General features: G+C 42.2%; 1 protein-coding gene across 2 annotated transcripts in view; it reads right to left on the bottom strand.

Annotated features, from left to right (window-relative positions):
• Window positions 1–5,412: 5,412 nt before the first annotated feature.
• Window positions 5,413–14,178, bottom strand: part of rhbdl3 (rhomboid, veinlet-like 3 (Drosophila)) — a 33,699-nt gene continuing 24,933 nt past the window's right edge. For both annotated transcript variants that reach the window (XM_062996566.1, XM_062996568.1), the window contains 5 exons: window positions 13,196–13,344; window positions 12,768–12,880; window positions 9,010–9,110; window positions 6,014–6,074; window positions 5,413–5,854 (listed from right to left, as the gene is read on the bottom strand). In XM_062996566.1, coding sequence (XP_062852636.1) covers window positions 5,559–5,854; window positions 6,014–6,074; window positions 9,010–9,110; window positions 12,768–12,880; window positions 13,196–13,344 — 720 coding nt within the window. In that variant the 3' untranslated portion in view covers window positions 5,413–5,558. The remainder of the gene's footprint in view (window positions 5,855–6,013; window positions 6,075–9,009; window positions 9,111–12,767; window positions 12,881–13,195; window positions 13,345–14,178) is intronic.

Raw genomic sequence — 14,178 nt, 5'->3', positions numbered from 1 at the left:
TAAAGGCATTCTATTCTATTCTGTTAAACTAAATGTGTGTGTGTGTGTATAATAGTGCTGATGGGTGCATGGCTGTCTATTTTTGCATAGATTTCTTAAAATAGGACAGAAGAAGGAAGTTGTGTGTGTGTTTTTGTCGTTTCTAAGCCTCAGAGGATTCAACCAAACCCAAACTCAACCCAACACAGAAGGTCAGATGCGGACACAGTTCACACAAAACACCAGAAATGCTTCTTTTTTTTTATCATAAAAAATGTTTAATGAGTTTAATATTTACACATCAAATCTACAAAATATGCACGATAAAATAGATTCAGTAAGAGTCTGGATTAGCTTGTAGTGCATAGCCTCAGATAACAGCTACATCGCTGAGCATTAACATGTTAAAAAAATAGATAAAACAGTTATGGTTAAAACCAAATGTTTCTCTGCCATGGAGCATGAACAGCAGTTAGCATGAGGTAACAGCTCTCAATATCTGAGCCTTTAATGTTTGAGGTTAGCAGTAAGTCTACGAGGAATCAAAATTCACACACTGGTAACTAAACAGTAGAAAACATCTGTAACTGGATCAGTTTTGTCTTGCTGCTGTGATAAATGCTTGTGCATAGACCTAAATTCCAACCCAGTCACTAGAAGGCATGAAGACATACACAGATGTGTTGAGTTAAAGGCTAGATAATGTATCACAATATTCAAAGCACAATACTGTTATTGTGGATGTTTTGATTATTATGACCACCCTGTGGCTCAATCAGAAGGAAGCATTTTTTATATCCTAAAATAATTTCCCCATCATTTAAGATGCAGGTATAAAGGTAAGTGATCTTTGTTGTTTTGGACATTTTTTGAGCATTTCCCCATCTTGTTCAACCACCCTGCGCTGGCTGATGAGAGCTTAGACTATCACACTTCCCTCCAACACAGTCATGCTATACTGTCTGCAAATCATCCATCAGGCACCTCGACCAGTCAGCAGAGGTTGCAACTGTACAGCAACAATAAAACCCGGTTGGTCAATTCTGTCTGTCTGGACACCCAGCCAGGTCAGCAGCAGTGGTGACCAATGCACCATCCAAGTGCCTGATTAGACATTTCTGGACAAACATTGTACATAATTGTGATTTGAAAGGTAATTTGAGTAAATTTGGATAAGGCAGATTGTTTACTCTCAGTCAGCTGTCTAAATTCATGGTTACATTAATGCTACATAAATACTTATTAATGACGTCATATGTGCTGCATTTAACATGTGTACCACAAGTAACTTCTGTTAGCCCAACGCTTCTCTGACCAGCCCATCATTGTTAGCGTTTGTGGTGAGGTGAAGTCATGATGTTTTGGCCCATCAGTGTATATGAAAAATGAATTGTACGTTAAACAACATGCCGACTTCTGACAGAAAGTAAACAAGCTGCCATATATTTTGTAGACATGTGGTCGAATTGGCCAGACATACGGCTTTAAAAAAGCTGGTAGGTAGAAACACTTCTTTAATTTAAAATTTAGGTCACAGACTAATAATTCCAATGTCATACCTGCACATGCCTACTTTCAATGCCCATTTTAAATGTGCACTAGCACTGTCTATAATGCACAAACACACACACAGATACAGAACTGCATTAGACAGAACACACATCATCATTATTCCAGTGTCTACCACAGTTACAGCTCCAATTACAAACATTAAATATTCCATTACATAACAGTGTATACTGGTGCAGATGTGCAGCGCTGGGTTATGAAATCTAGGCATGAAATCCAGTGTGGTACAATCACTCCTGGTAAACAGCATCAGTAGAGCTAATGAATGCTGGGAAAGATATGTTAGAACAAGGCATAAACCCAGAAGAGCTGGGATTCATATTTTCAGGCATGTTAATAAAATGACTGAGCACTAAGCTGTTCTCTCATCTAACTCTTATGATTTATAAAAATATAACATCCACTGAAGTCACATCATGTTAATCACACAGTGTCGCTAACGCAGGATCACACAGGCATGGAGGAACACTGGGTAAATATTAGCGCTGGTGTACTGGCTCTAAAAATGGAACAGATTTGTAGCTATGAGGCCAACATACACTATACAGACAAAAGTTTTAGGCAACCTAATATTTTAATATAACAAAATATAACTTAAAAAAAAACATATAACTTAAATATAACTAATTATTGAATTCTGTTGAATACTGTTTCAGATCGAGGAGGGTTGCAGGCTTACACACGCCTCTTCTGACATGTCTGAAGGCACTGGCCGTATCAGGTTCTTACAGAAAATCTCGGTACATACAGAGGACTATGCTACTTTGTGTTCTTCTGCTACCTGTGACACCTCAAACAGACTGTTGCAGGTTACCCATCCGACCTTCTCTCCCTCAGACAAGGGCAACTGTGTCTGTTAAATTCAGAATTGTGTTGGTAGATCATGTATTATTAATTATTTCATTTTTTAAATAAATAATATGTACTAAATAAATTGTATTTTAATGGCTGTGAAGGACATGGTGGAGAACACGAGTTAAAACAAATGTTAAATTGGTTGGTAATCATATTGAATCACTCCTCCAGATAGTAAGCAGAATATAATTGTTAGAAATAATGTTTTTAGTTGCTCAAGTGGCACAGTGGTAGCCCATCATTGCTGAGATCCTAACCTCTCGAATTCGACTCTCAGCTCTGCTATAAACCCGTGCCTGCAACGAGGCAGCTAATCACAGACAGCAATGCATGGCTTTATACACACAATACTGCAGAGTAAGACGTCGCCCTTAACAGGTGAATTTCTGTGCACATGTTCAAGGGGGTGCATGACAGACTCATTCCTGCTCGATCAGGGCCGAGGGTGGCAGCAGCGGCCCTCGGCTCAATAAGAAAGAGATAAGCGCCGCTCAGGTGGCGCAGCGGTAAAGTACGCTAGTGCACCAGAGTTGGGGTTTCGAATACATTGTATCCAATCTCAGTTCTGCCTTTCCGACTGGGCTGGGCGGCTGCATGAACAACGATTGGCTGTTGTTCAGGGTTAGAGGGTAAGAAAGTCGGATCACAGGTCCTTATAACTGGTGCAACTGCGGCCCCTGCTGGCTGACTGATGGCGCCTGCACAGGGCTGAGGAATAATGCTGATGGGGGTGTGGCCCTCCGTAAACAGTGCCTGTCGGTGTATGAACTCAACTCATGCAGGTAAACAATGCTGTACTGACTGTACGTGCCGGAGGGGGCGAATGTCAGTTGAGAGGCGTCCTCAGTCAGCGGTGAAGGGCCAAATCAGTATAGAGGACGCAATCAGGGTAATTGGACACGACTAGAATAGGGGAGAAAATTGGAAAAAATTATATAAAAAAAAAGAAAAAGAGATAAGCTCCAATTGAAAACAGCTGGATTAGGTGAAAAGAGGAAGAAAACATTCCAAAGCTTTCTTCCTGATGACTGACAGGCTCTGCAGGAAATCTGTTCATTAGGAAGCACAATGATAAACTGTTAGCTTAAGATGTCCTTGCTTATTAGCTACATTAGCCTCATAGCTCCACTGTAAACGTAAAGACTCAGATGCTAAACACCTTGGCTTGTTCATAATACAGGAGATCTGTTTTTTAAGCTGCAACATGTAATTTCAGCAAATTTGGACACCTTTTCCCTTATACATTTATATTTATATTCCTTTATACATTTAATTCAAGCTGAAAAAGTTTGTCACTTAAATGTTTTCAAGTTTGTCATGTAGAACTTGTGACTAATTAGACCAGACAGTGTTTTTATAATACATTTTGTTTAAGACAAATTCATCCCAACTGCATTTTCAACCTTGGCCTCATGCGTGACATCCATACAAGTCAGGAATGACTGCATGCTAGCACACACCCTCATCAACATGTGTGAAGCTATCGGGATATTCCTTTCACCAGCTGGTGGTGGTTTCTAACATACTGTCGTAAAATACATACATGGAGGAACACGCTATACCAAAGTATTCTTTCTGCCACATGTGCAGGCACCTTGATCACTGTTCCATAAGCAATGAAATGATATCCGACTGTTTCTTTCTCAGATATGACCAAATGAGTCTGTAAGGTGTTTAACCAAGCCAGGGGCACCACTGCCACTCGAACCCGGGAACCAGCAGTGGTGGGCTTGCATGATAGACAGCTGCACCATCCAAGGCTGCTCTGCAAGAAGGAAATCTTCCTCCTGCTTTTTCTTTGTCAATGCCATCATCTGCAAGCTTCAGTCGAGCTTCACGGAGCAGATTTTGGAGCAGAGACTTCTTTTTTGCCCAGCAGCCTCTAACCACATGGCAAAGTAAATCTGGCTAGATTGTGGACAAAGCCACCGTGTTTCATTAGGTTTCTATTTTAGGTTTCTGTTGGTGGTCTTCTGGATTACATCTGACCATCTGGACATTCTTCTCACATCATAAAGAGACAGTCTAAGTCTTCTTGCTGACCTTGGCAAAAAGGTGCTTTTTAATGGATGCAGTGAAACTGAGTCACCCGCTGTAGTCAATAATATTGATCAATGATGAGGATTTAAGAGGCAATGTCACAAACAGCTTTCTACACTATCACATAAAATATCTAAGTTTCTGTCTGTATATTTTTGACCCAAAAAAACACAGTAAAAAAAAGGCAATTTCGCTCAGGTGGCGCAGCGATAAAACACGCTAGCACACCAGAGCTGACATTCCGAACTCGTCGGTTTGAAACTCAGCTCTGCCATCCGGCTGGGCTGGGTGCCCACATGAACAACAATTGGCTGTTGTTTATACAGGAAGGGAGCCAGACAGGGACCTCGTAACTGAGCGAATTATGACCTCTGCTGGCACAGAGTCGAGTGAAAATGCCTTGATCAGGGTGTGGCTCCGTACACAAAGCTGATCCGCATATGAACTCGCCTCATGTAGGTGAAAAGATGCAGTCTGAGCACTGCTATGGGTTGTGAATTGGTTGTGCCTGAGGGAGGAAAGATCAAATAGGGTTTCTCTTTATTGCTGCTGCAACAGTGACTCCTGCTAGCTGATCTAGGCACCGACACAAGTGGTGGAGAAACACATAGGGCATAGCGTGACTTTCCATACATAGTGTGGCTCTCTGTAAGATTCCACTTCACACATTTTGTAGGGGGCTTGTGCCAGTCTGTGGTTCATTTCAGCCAGCATGGAAGGAAATTACTAAATTGGGAGAAAAATCCACTTTTTGACCTCAAATGTGTGTTCATTTTTTCACTTTTTTGCTATGAGGTTTTGTATGCAGCTTTAGAGACTGTGCACCACTGTGATTTTTCTCCAGCCTGCAATTCTGCATTCTGTTTTGCTGCATCCCTTGTTTTTTTTTGGAGAGCACACAAAAATGATGCAGTTTAGGCACTAAGCACACACACACACACACACTTTTTACACACACACACTTTTTTGTAGAATGAGGTACCTTGCATTTGGTTTTTAAGCCACAAATAGCTAGGAAGATTAAAGGTTACGTGGTGAAACAACAACCCCCACATACACACACTTGGCACATGCTAGCTGTAACCCTACATATCGTTATACTGGTTACGTGCGAGCTAGGTGCACACACACACACATAGCTCAGGTGCTGGTGGCAGCTTAACGTCCAGCAGGTCATAAGCAAAGATGTTCCAGAAGAAAGCAAAGATGATGAACAGACCATACACACTGATGAAGATCCAAAACAGGAATTGATCCTGTAGACGCTGCTCAAAGTTCTGCAGGACTACCACGCCCAGAGTCAACCCCACTCCCACTCCTCCCAGGTGTGCACAGAAGCTCGGATTCGGGCACGGCGGCACGGCAGGGGGGTAGAATCTCAACCATACGGCTCGGCCAAACTCCACACTCACTGGTAAAGAGAGGAACATGAAAAGATTATTACAGGCTCAGTTACATTACTGATCGACCAACCAATCGACAGACAGCCCACAGGCACCACCATACTGCTGAAACATGACTACACAAAGCAGACAGACACTGAGTGCTGAGAGAACAGAAAGAGACTTACTGCACACCAGCGCCATTGCCATACGGAAAAGCTTAAACTGGCACTTCATTCCAGACCAGTTCTGTACAGAGAAAGAGAGAAGTGATTGTTCACAGGTTCCAGTAAGAGTCTCAACTCTCATTCAATCCCCTTTAGCTTTTCACTCAAAATAAACGGTTTTTAAACTTGGCCAGACTTAGCAGTTTCAGATTTTTACCTTGGCCAATTAAAAAATATGCAAGTTTCGGGAAAACTGTGTGAGTGGTCGTTCCTGATTTCAGAACTGGTGACAGTCTAGTAGTTTAATCACTTTTTACAGATGCCAAACCTCATAAAGAGAATAACTACTGGCCCTGCAAGATTAATCTTCCATTCATTATGCATAATCCTTTGAATCACTTTATTTATTTTTTATTATTCACTCACTGAAGAAATGTTTAGTAAAAACAACACGACTGGTTGTGCACTGGTGTGTTACAAATGCTTACAAATGTAGTGGCGTGGCGTGTTTTTACCACTAGGTGGAGCAAAAGAGTTCGCAAAAATAAATGGTGTATTTATATATGTTTAAATATATATATATATATATTTTTTGTAATTGTTTGTCATGTTTTAACTTTTTTACTGTGTTAGGATTTTTGAAGCTATAAGTGTTTTAAAACAAGATCTTTGTTCTACCTAGCAATACCATCCAACACACAGTTATATACATTTTAATAACTAAACGATTTATTTTCCACATTGCTAAGCTATATTGTGTGCAAGGCAGGTACAGCTAGGGTGCCAATCCATAGCAGGGCTTTGGCATAGCCAATCATGCCTGTGGGGACACCCGGCTGGCCAATAGCACTGCTGGGATTCAAGCCCGGATCCAAGTTGTGTTGGGGAAGCATAATAAACTGCTGCCAGCTGAGCATCTTCACTTGTAATATGCTGATGTGAAACGCTAAATTAACTGTAATTGGCTCAGAATGCAGAAAGACTCTGAGCTGTGTAACCAAACACCATGAGACATGAATAATTATTTTATTATTTTAAATTCACAATCGAGGTACATAATTAATCTTAAAACATTCTAGCGCTCCTTGTGGATGAAATGCCTCTGGTTACAATGAATTGTCATGCTTTCTTTATCCCTCACAAGACAACAAACTATCCATCATATGGGAACAGGGAATCCAACAGTAATCAGTATAAAACGTTCTACACTCCTAAATGAATCATATTGTTGCTGTATATATTTTTGCCACAGTAGATTTGTCCTGATCCTGAAGTCCTGATTCTAGGTCAGTTTGCAACCCGAGACCTGATTACACAGCAATGCTGACACATTATCAGTGTGTGTGTGTGTGTGTGTATGTGTGTGTTGCTGAGTAGTGATAGGTAAACGAGGCCATTAATATTTGATGAGCATGAGCAAGCTTTTTAACAGCAATTCTTGCAAGGTCAGAGCCCAGTGCATCATGGGAAAGGTGAGGAGGTGTTGTGCATGACAAACACACACACGCACACACACTGCACATTACAACAATAAACTGGAATGTATGGAATGTTTAAGATCCCACACTTAAATGTGACTAGCAATCTTACTAAAAGAGGCATGGTTTTTGTGCCTGGCAGTCCTACTAAAGGAGGTGTGGTGTTTGTACCTGGCAGTCATAATACAGGAGCCGTGGTCTTTGTGCCTGGCATACTAAAGGAGGCATGCCTTTTTAATCTGTAAGACCCCCTTAAAAAGGCGTGGCAATTACTATATGATTACACTGTATATTATGCACTATAACACTATACTATATTACCCTAGGGCTACCCTACATTATACTACACCATGCTATGCTTCATGCTATAATCCACTATACTTGAGTATATTATTATACATCATGTACACTCACCAAGAACTTTATGAGGAACACCGGACTGGTACATACATCATACAAATAAACATTGTGGATATACAATTACTGACTATAGCCCATCTCTTGCTCTGTACACTTTGCAACCCTGTACCCTATTTATCAATCAAAAGGGACCCCCACTGACCTGATAATGTTTGGGTGTTGCACTTGGACTAACATGATATAGACATGGTAGAGTGTGTTGTATAAGTGTAGCAGGTACAACAGTGTTGTTAGTTTCTTTTTAAACACCTGGGAGGAAAATCTGGGTCAATGCTTGGAGGAGAAAAGCAATCCAACCAAAAATATAAAGCCACCAGCATCCTGTGATCAGAAAGTGTTCACTGATTAAAGACTTGGGAAAGATGAACACACACTGTGTGACTTTAACTGTCCACTCACAACATTCTTTAAAAATCACAACAAAGGGCCGCTCAGGTGGCACAGCGGTAAAAACACACACTGGGACACCAGAGCTGGGATCTCGAATACATCGCATCAGGTCTCAGCTCTGCCTGCCGACTGGGCTGAGCGGCCACATAAACAACGACTGGCCTGTTGTTCAGATAGGGGTGGGATATTAAGCCGGATAGGGTCTCTCTCTCATAACTAATGCAATTACGACCTCTGCTGGCTGATTGATGGCGCCTGCACAGAGACGGGGAAAAGAGTGCTGTCAGGGTGTGTCTTTCCAGACACAGTGCTGATCCCCATTGTACTCGTCAAAGTGTAGGTAACAAAATGCATACGGCTGCTGCCCACGTGTCGGAGGGGGGCGTGGGTTAGCTGCGTTCTCCTCAATCAGAGCGGGGATCGGCATTGGTGGAGAGGAAGCATGATGCAATCGGGCAATTGGATGCGCTAAAAGGGAGAAAATGCATTCACAAAATATATATAAAAAAATCACAACAACACTGCTGCACCTGCTGTATTCATACCAGAACACAGTCCAGGTTGTTACCATGTTAGTCTCATTGCAGTGATGAGAATGGCCCACCACCCAAATATTATCTGGCCAGTGGGGGTCCCTTTTTGATGCTATTCATAAGAATACACTATATTACTGTATATTATATAACACTGCAGTTGCACATTACAACTGTATAAGTTAGTGTGTGTTACCATGACGACATTGGCCAGATGGGCAGAGACAAGGGCGTACACTCCCCCTGATGATCCAACCACAGGAGCAGCCATGTCTAACACAGACACTGCGAGAGAACCTGCAGACAAAACAGACAGATATGAGCATCAGTAATGAGAGGTGTGTCTGCAGAATCCAAAATAATTTAATATGACACCCTCAGTTCTACTGCTTTAAAAATTCCAATACAAATTGAGTACAAATTTCCTATGACCTCGTTCACATCGTAGGCGAGTTCTCAAAACCAAGGCTGAGAACGGCTGGGTAAGCTGCAGGCTCACTAAATCTAACACAAAGTGCTTTGTTTGACCACAGACCTGGAGGAATTTCACACTAACACTTTCACCATTAAATGTGGTACTTGGTTGGCACAGCTGTCTCACCCATTCCTGCTAACCCATTCCTGCTTTGCATCCAGTCATTTCTGATGGAACAGCAACTACTGCGGCTCTGATCAGGATAAAGCAGTTGATAAAATAAAATAAAGTTATAAAAATCACCCAATAAATGATCTGTAACTGTTAAAAGGCTAGTTTAGGTGTTTTTTTTTATATATACTGTATGTATATACAGTGTATCACAAAAGTGAGTACACCCCTCACATTTCTGCAGATATTTAAGTATATCTTTTCATGGGACAACACTGACAAAATGACACTTTGACACAATGAAAAGTAGTCTGTGTGCAGCTTATATAACAGTGTAAATTTATTCTTCCCTCAAAATAACTCAAAATACAGCCATTTATGTCTAAACCACCGGCAACAAAAGTGAGTACACCCCTAAGAGACTACACCCCTAAATGTCCAAATTGAGCACTGCTTGTCATTTTCCCTCCAAAATGTCATGTGATTTGTTAGTGTTACTAGGTCTCAGGTGTGCATAGGGAGCAGGTGTGTTCAATTTAGTAGTACAGCTCTCACACTCTCTCATACTGGTCACTGAAAGTTCCAACATGGCACCTCATGGCAAAGAACTCTCTGAGGATCTTAAAAGACGAATTGTTGCGCTACATGAAGATGGCCAAGGCTACAAGAAGATTGCCAACACCCTGAAACTGAGCTGCAGCACAGTGGCCAAGATCATCCAGCGTTTTAAAAGAGCAGGGTCCACTCAGAACAGACCTCGCGTTGGTCGTCCAAAGAAGCTGAGTGCACGTGCTCAGCGTCACATCCAACTGCTGTCTTTGAAAGATAGGCGCAGGAGTGCTGTCAGCATTGCTGCAGAGATTGAAAAGGTGGGGGGTCAGCCTGTCAGTGCTCAGACCATACGCCGCACACTACATCAAATTGGTCTGCATGGCTGTCACCCCAGAAGGAAGCCTCTTCTGAAGTCTCTACACAAGAAAGCCCGCAAACAGTTTGCTGAAGACATGTCAACAAAGGACATGGATTACTGGAACCATGTCCTATGGTCTGATGAGACCAAGATTAATTTGTTTGGTTCAGATGGTCTCAAGCATGTGTGGCGGCAATCAGGTGAGGAGTACAAAGATAAGTGTGTCATGCCTACAGTCAAGCATGGTGGTGGGAATGCCATGGTCTGGGGCTGCATGAGTGCAGCAGGTGTTGGGGAGTGACATTTCATTGAGGGACACATGAACTCCAATATGTACTGTGAAATACTGAAGCAGAGCATGATCCCCTCCCTCCGGAAACTGGGTCGCAGGGCAGTGTTCCAGCATGATAATGACCCCAAACACACCTCTAAGACGACCACTGCTTTATTGAAGAGGCTGAGGGTAAAGGTGATGGACTGGCCAAGCATGTCTCCAGACCTAAACCCAATAGAACATCTTTGGGGCATCCTCAAGCGGAAGGTGGAGGAGCGCAAAGTCTCGAATATCCGCCAGCTCCGTGATGTCGTCATGGAGGAGTGGAAAAGCATTCCAGTGGCAACCTGTGAAGCTCTGGTAAACTCCATGCCCAGGAGAGTTAAGGCAGTTCTGGGAAATAATGGTGGCCACACAAAATATTGACACTTCAGGAACTTTCACTAAGGGGTGTACTCACTTTTGTTGCCGGTGGTTTAGACATTAATGGCTGTATATTGAGTTATTTTGAGGGAAGAATAAATTTACACTGTTATATAAGCTGCACACAGACTACTTTTCATTGTGTCAAAGTGTCATTTTGTCAGTGTTGTCCCATGAAAAGATATACTTAAATATCTGCAGAAATGTGAGGGGTGTACTCACTTTTGTGATACACTGTATATATATATATATATATATATATATATATATATATATATATTTTTTTTTCCTTTATGCATTTTCTCCCCTTTTTCTCCTTTTTAGCGTGTCCAATTGCCCGATTGCGTCATGCTTCCTCTCCACCAATGCCGATCCCTGCTCTACATGAGGAGAATGAAGCTAACCCACGCCCCCTCCGACACGTGGGCAGCATGCCGTATGCATCTTATCACCTACACTTTGACGAGTGCAGTGCAGCCCAGCATTGTGTACGGAGAGACACACCCTGAGAGCACTCTTTTCTCATCTCTGTGCAGGCGCCATCAATCAACCAGCAGAGGTCGTAATTGCACCAGTCATGAGAGAGAGAGACCCTATCCGGTTCATTTCTGAACAACAGGCCAATCGTTGTTCATGTGGCCGCTCAGCCTTAGGCGGCAAGCAGAGCTGAGATTCGATACAAGTTTAGGTGTGTTTACCTGAGACTGTGGGTGTTGCACCAATTCTACCTGCCAAATTGCTTTTTACATTATTAGAACAGGCCCTTTTCTGTCCCAGCATGATTTTGCCCTTGCACAAAATTACTGGTGTGGTGAAACACCAGTGGCCTGGACCGAACCCTGACCTCAACCCATGTGAACATCTTGGAAACTAGTTCCAAAGACAGACCTTCTCGTTTAACATTGATTCCTAAAATTACAAATGCTCTTTTGACTGAATGGGCATAAATTCTTCTCAGAAAGGTGAAAAAAAAAGGGAGGTGGGGTTTAACATGTTAATGCCCAAGGTTTTGGAATGGAATGCCCGGCAAGTTTCTGGTCAGGTGTCATATCATATCACAGTGAATAAACTACTGCAAGGTTTAGACAGAATGATTCAAAAGTAAAATCTCCTGATCGTAAATCTGAGCCACAGCGTCTGCTGTTCCACACAGAGATGAAAGCAGAAACACTGTCTGTAATTACAGAGTCCCTAAAAGCTCAAGATTTACACACACACACAAACACACACTTACACATTCCCGTCAACACGCATTTTTACACAACACATACACACACACACACACATACACTTGTACACACGTTTACTCACAGCTACACACACATACAGTACACACCTACAGGGCAGACAGATTTGAGGGCAGACGTACACAAAGCTGCTCGGCTCCACACTTTAAACCTCTACAGTGTAATAACAGCACTGACGGTAATAATCACCATCCACACCATGATTATCTAAGCCTGTGATGCTCTTACTGTGTTTGTACACCTAATCCCAGTCACCCACGGCTGTCGCCACCCTCGCCGCATCCCAAATGTCTTTCTATTTACTATGAGTGTATCATGGTGGACTGTGTATAGTTGGTATGAGTGTATCATGGTGGACTGTGTATGGTTGGTATGAGTGTTTCATGAAAGTGTGTGATGTTGGTATGAGTGTTTTATGGAAGTGTGTGTTGTTAAGAGTGTATCATGGAAGTGGGTGTGGTTGGTATGAGTGTATCATGGAAGTGGGTGTGGTTTGAGTGTATGATGGACTCACCTGCGAGAACTCCACACAGGTAGATAAGGCCGATCCTGGTGGCTCCGTGGACCATCTCCAGAGGAACACCAACCAACAGCTGCATGGCCATGTTTAAACCCAGGTGCTCAATCCTAACACACACACACACACACACACACACATACACTAATACTAGCATTTCTACCATCTGATACACCATTATCATAGCCCTGTGTGAGCTAATTTTTGAAAAGATCACTCATTTGCCACACTTGTTTACTTGTTCAGTGGGCTAAATAAGGCTAACGTTGCTTAGCATGCTTGTTTGAAGCAGTGTATTTGGATTGCAATTGTATAATTAGTATGTCTAATGCTAGCAAGGCTGGTAACATCACAGGGTGAAAAAAAATCTACTGGTTTTAATCAGATGCTAGAGTACGATAGCTGTGGATAGTTCTAGCGCTTACCCGGTGTGCATAAAGATGTAGGTGAGGTAGCGCCAGGCCTGTGACCTGCACTGAGGGTGGTACAGCAGAGGGCTCTTCAGGAAGGATGGAGAGGAAATCTGGAACACCCAGCGCTCCAAGTGAAATGCGTAATACATAAACACCACCATCTGAATGAGAAAACTAGCATTTAATGCAAATGAACCCAGGTCACATGATCCATCTTTAAAAGTCTCCTCAGCACCAGAAGTCATTCTGTTTTATTGCTATTCTTCAAGTAAAAATTTTTATCATACATTTATAGAGCATTAAGTGGTAGCAAAAGCCCAAACAGAAGAACACTGTGTTCTGTAGTTTTGCGATTATTATGTTTACATATTTTTAGCTATGGTGAAGGACAGCACACATCCCCTCTAAGACATGTGAAGTCTTTGCCAGCTTTGTTTACACCAGCCAGCAGTGGATTCTAACAGAGAGCCAAACCACATAAGAAGAGTCACACTATGCTTTGTGTTCATCTTCTGCTTTTACTCGGCCCCAGGCCTGTGACCTGCACTGAGGATGGTACAGAAGAGGGCTTTTAAGAAGAATGGAGAGGAAATCTGAAACACCCAGCGCTCCAAGTGAAGTGCGTAATACATAAACACCACCATCTGAACAAGAAAATGCAAATAAATCCAATAAATCCAAGTCACATGATCCATCTTTCCATCAACCAGCCAGCAGGGGCAAGTAGTACAAACTCTATTCAACCTTTTCTCCCTTAAGACACAATCCACTGTGTCTGTTGAGCGCCGAGCCTGAAACAGTTATTCAATCACTCAAACCTACTGCTAGCCTGTCGTACCTAAAGTTGGGTTACAACTAGGGCTGTCGTTTAACGCGTTAATTAACGCGATTAACACGTTAAAATTTTTATTGCGTTAAAAAAATTAATCAAGATTAAAATTTTTAATCTGTTTTTATTTGGCTGTTTGTGCCTCGTACATATGTGTCTCTGTGGT

Source organism: Trichomycterus rosablanca, chromosome 6 (genome assembly GCF_030014385.1).
Source record: "Trichomycterus rosablanca isolate fTriRos1 chromosome 6, fTriRos1.hap1, whole genome shotgun sequence".
Lineage (NCBI taxonomy): Eukaryota > Metazoa > Chordata > Actinopteri > Siluriformes > Trichomycteridae > Trichomycterus > Trichomycterus rosablanca.
The sequence above is the reverse complement of the archived record's forward strand: the minus strand, read 5'-3'. Positions and strand labels throughout refer to the sequence as shown.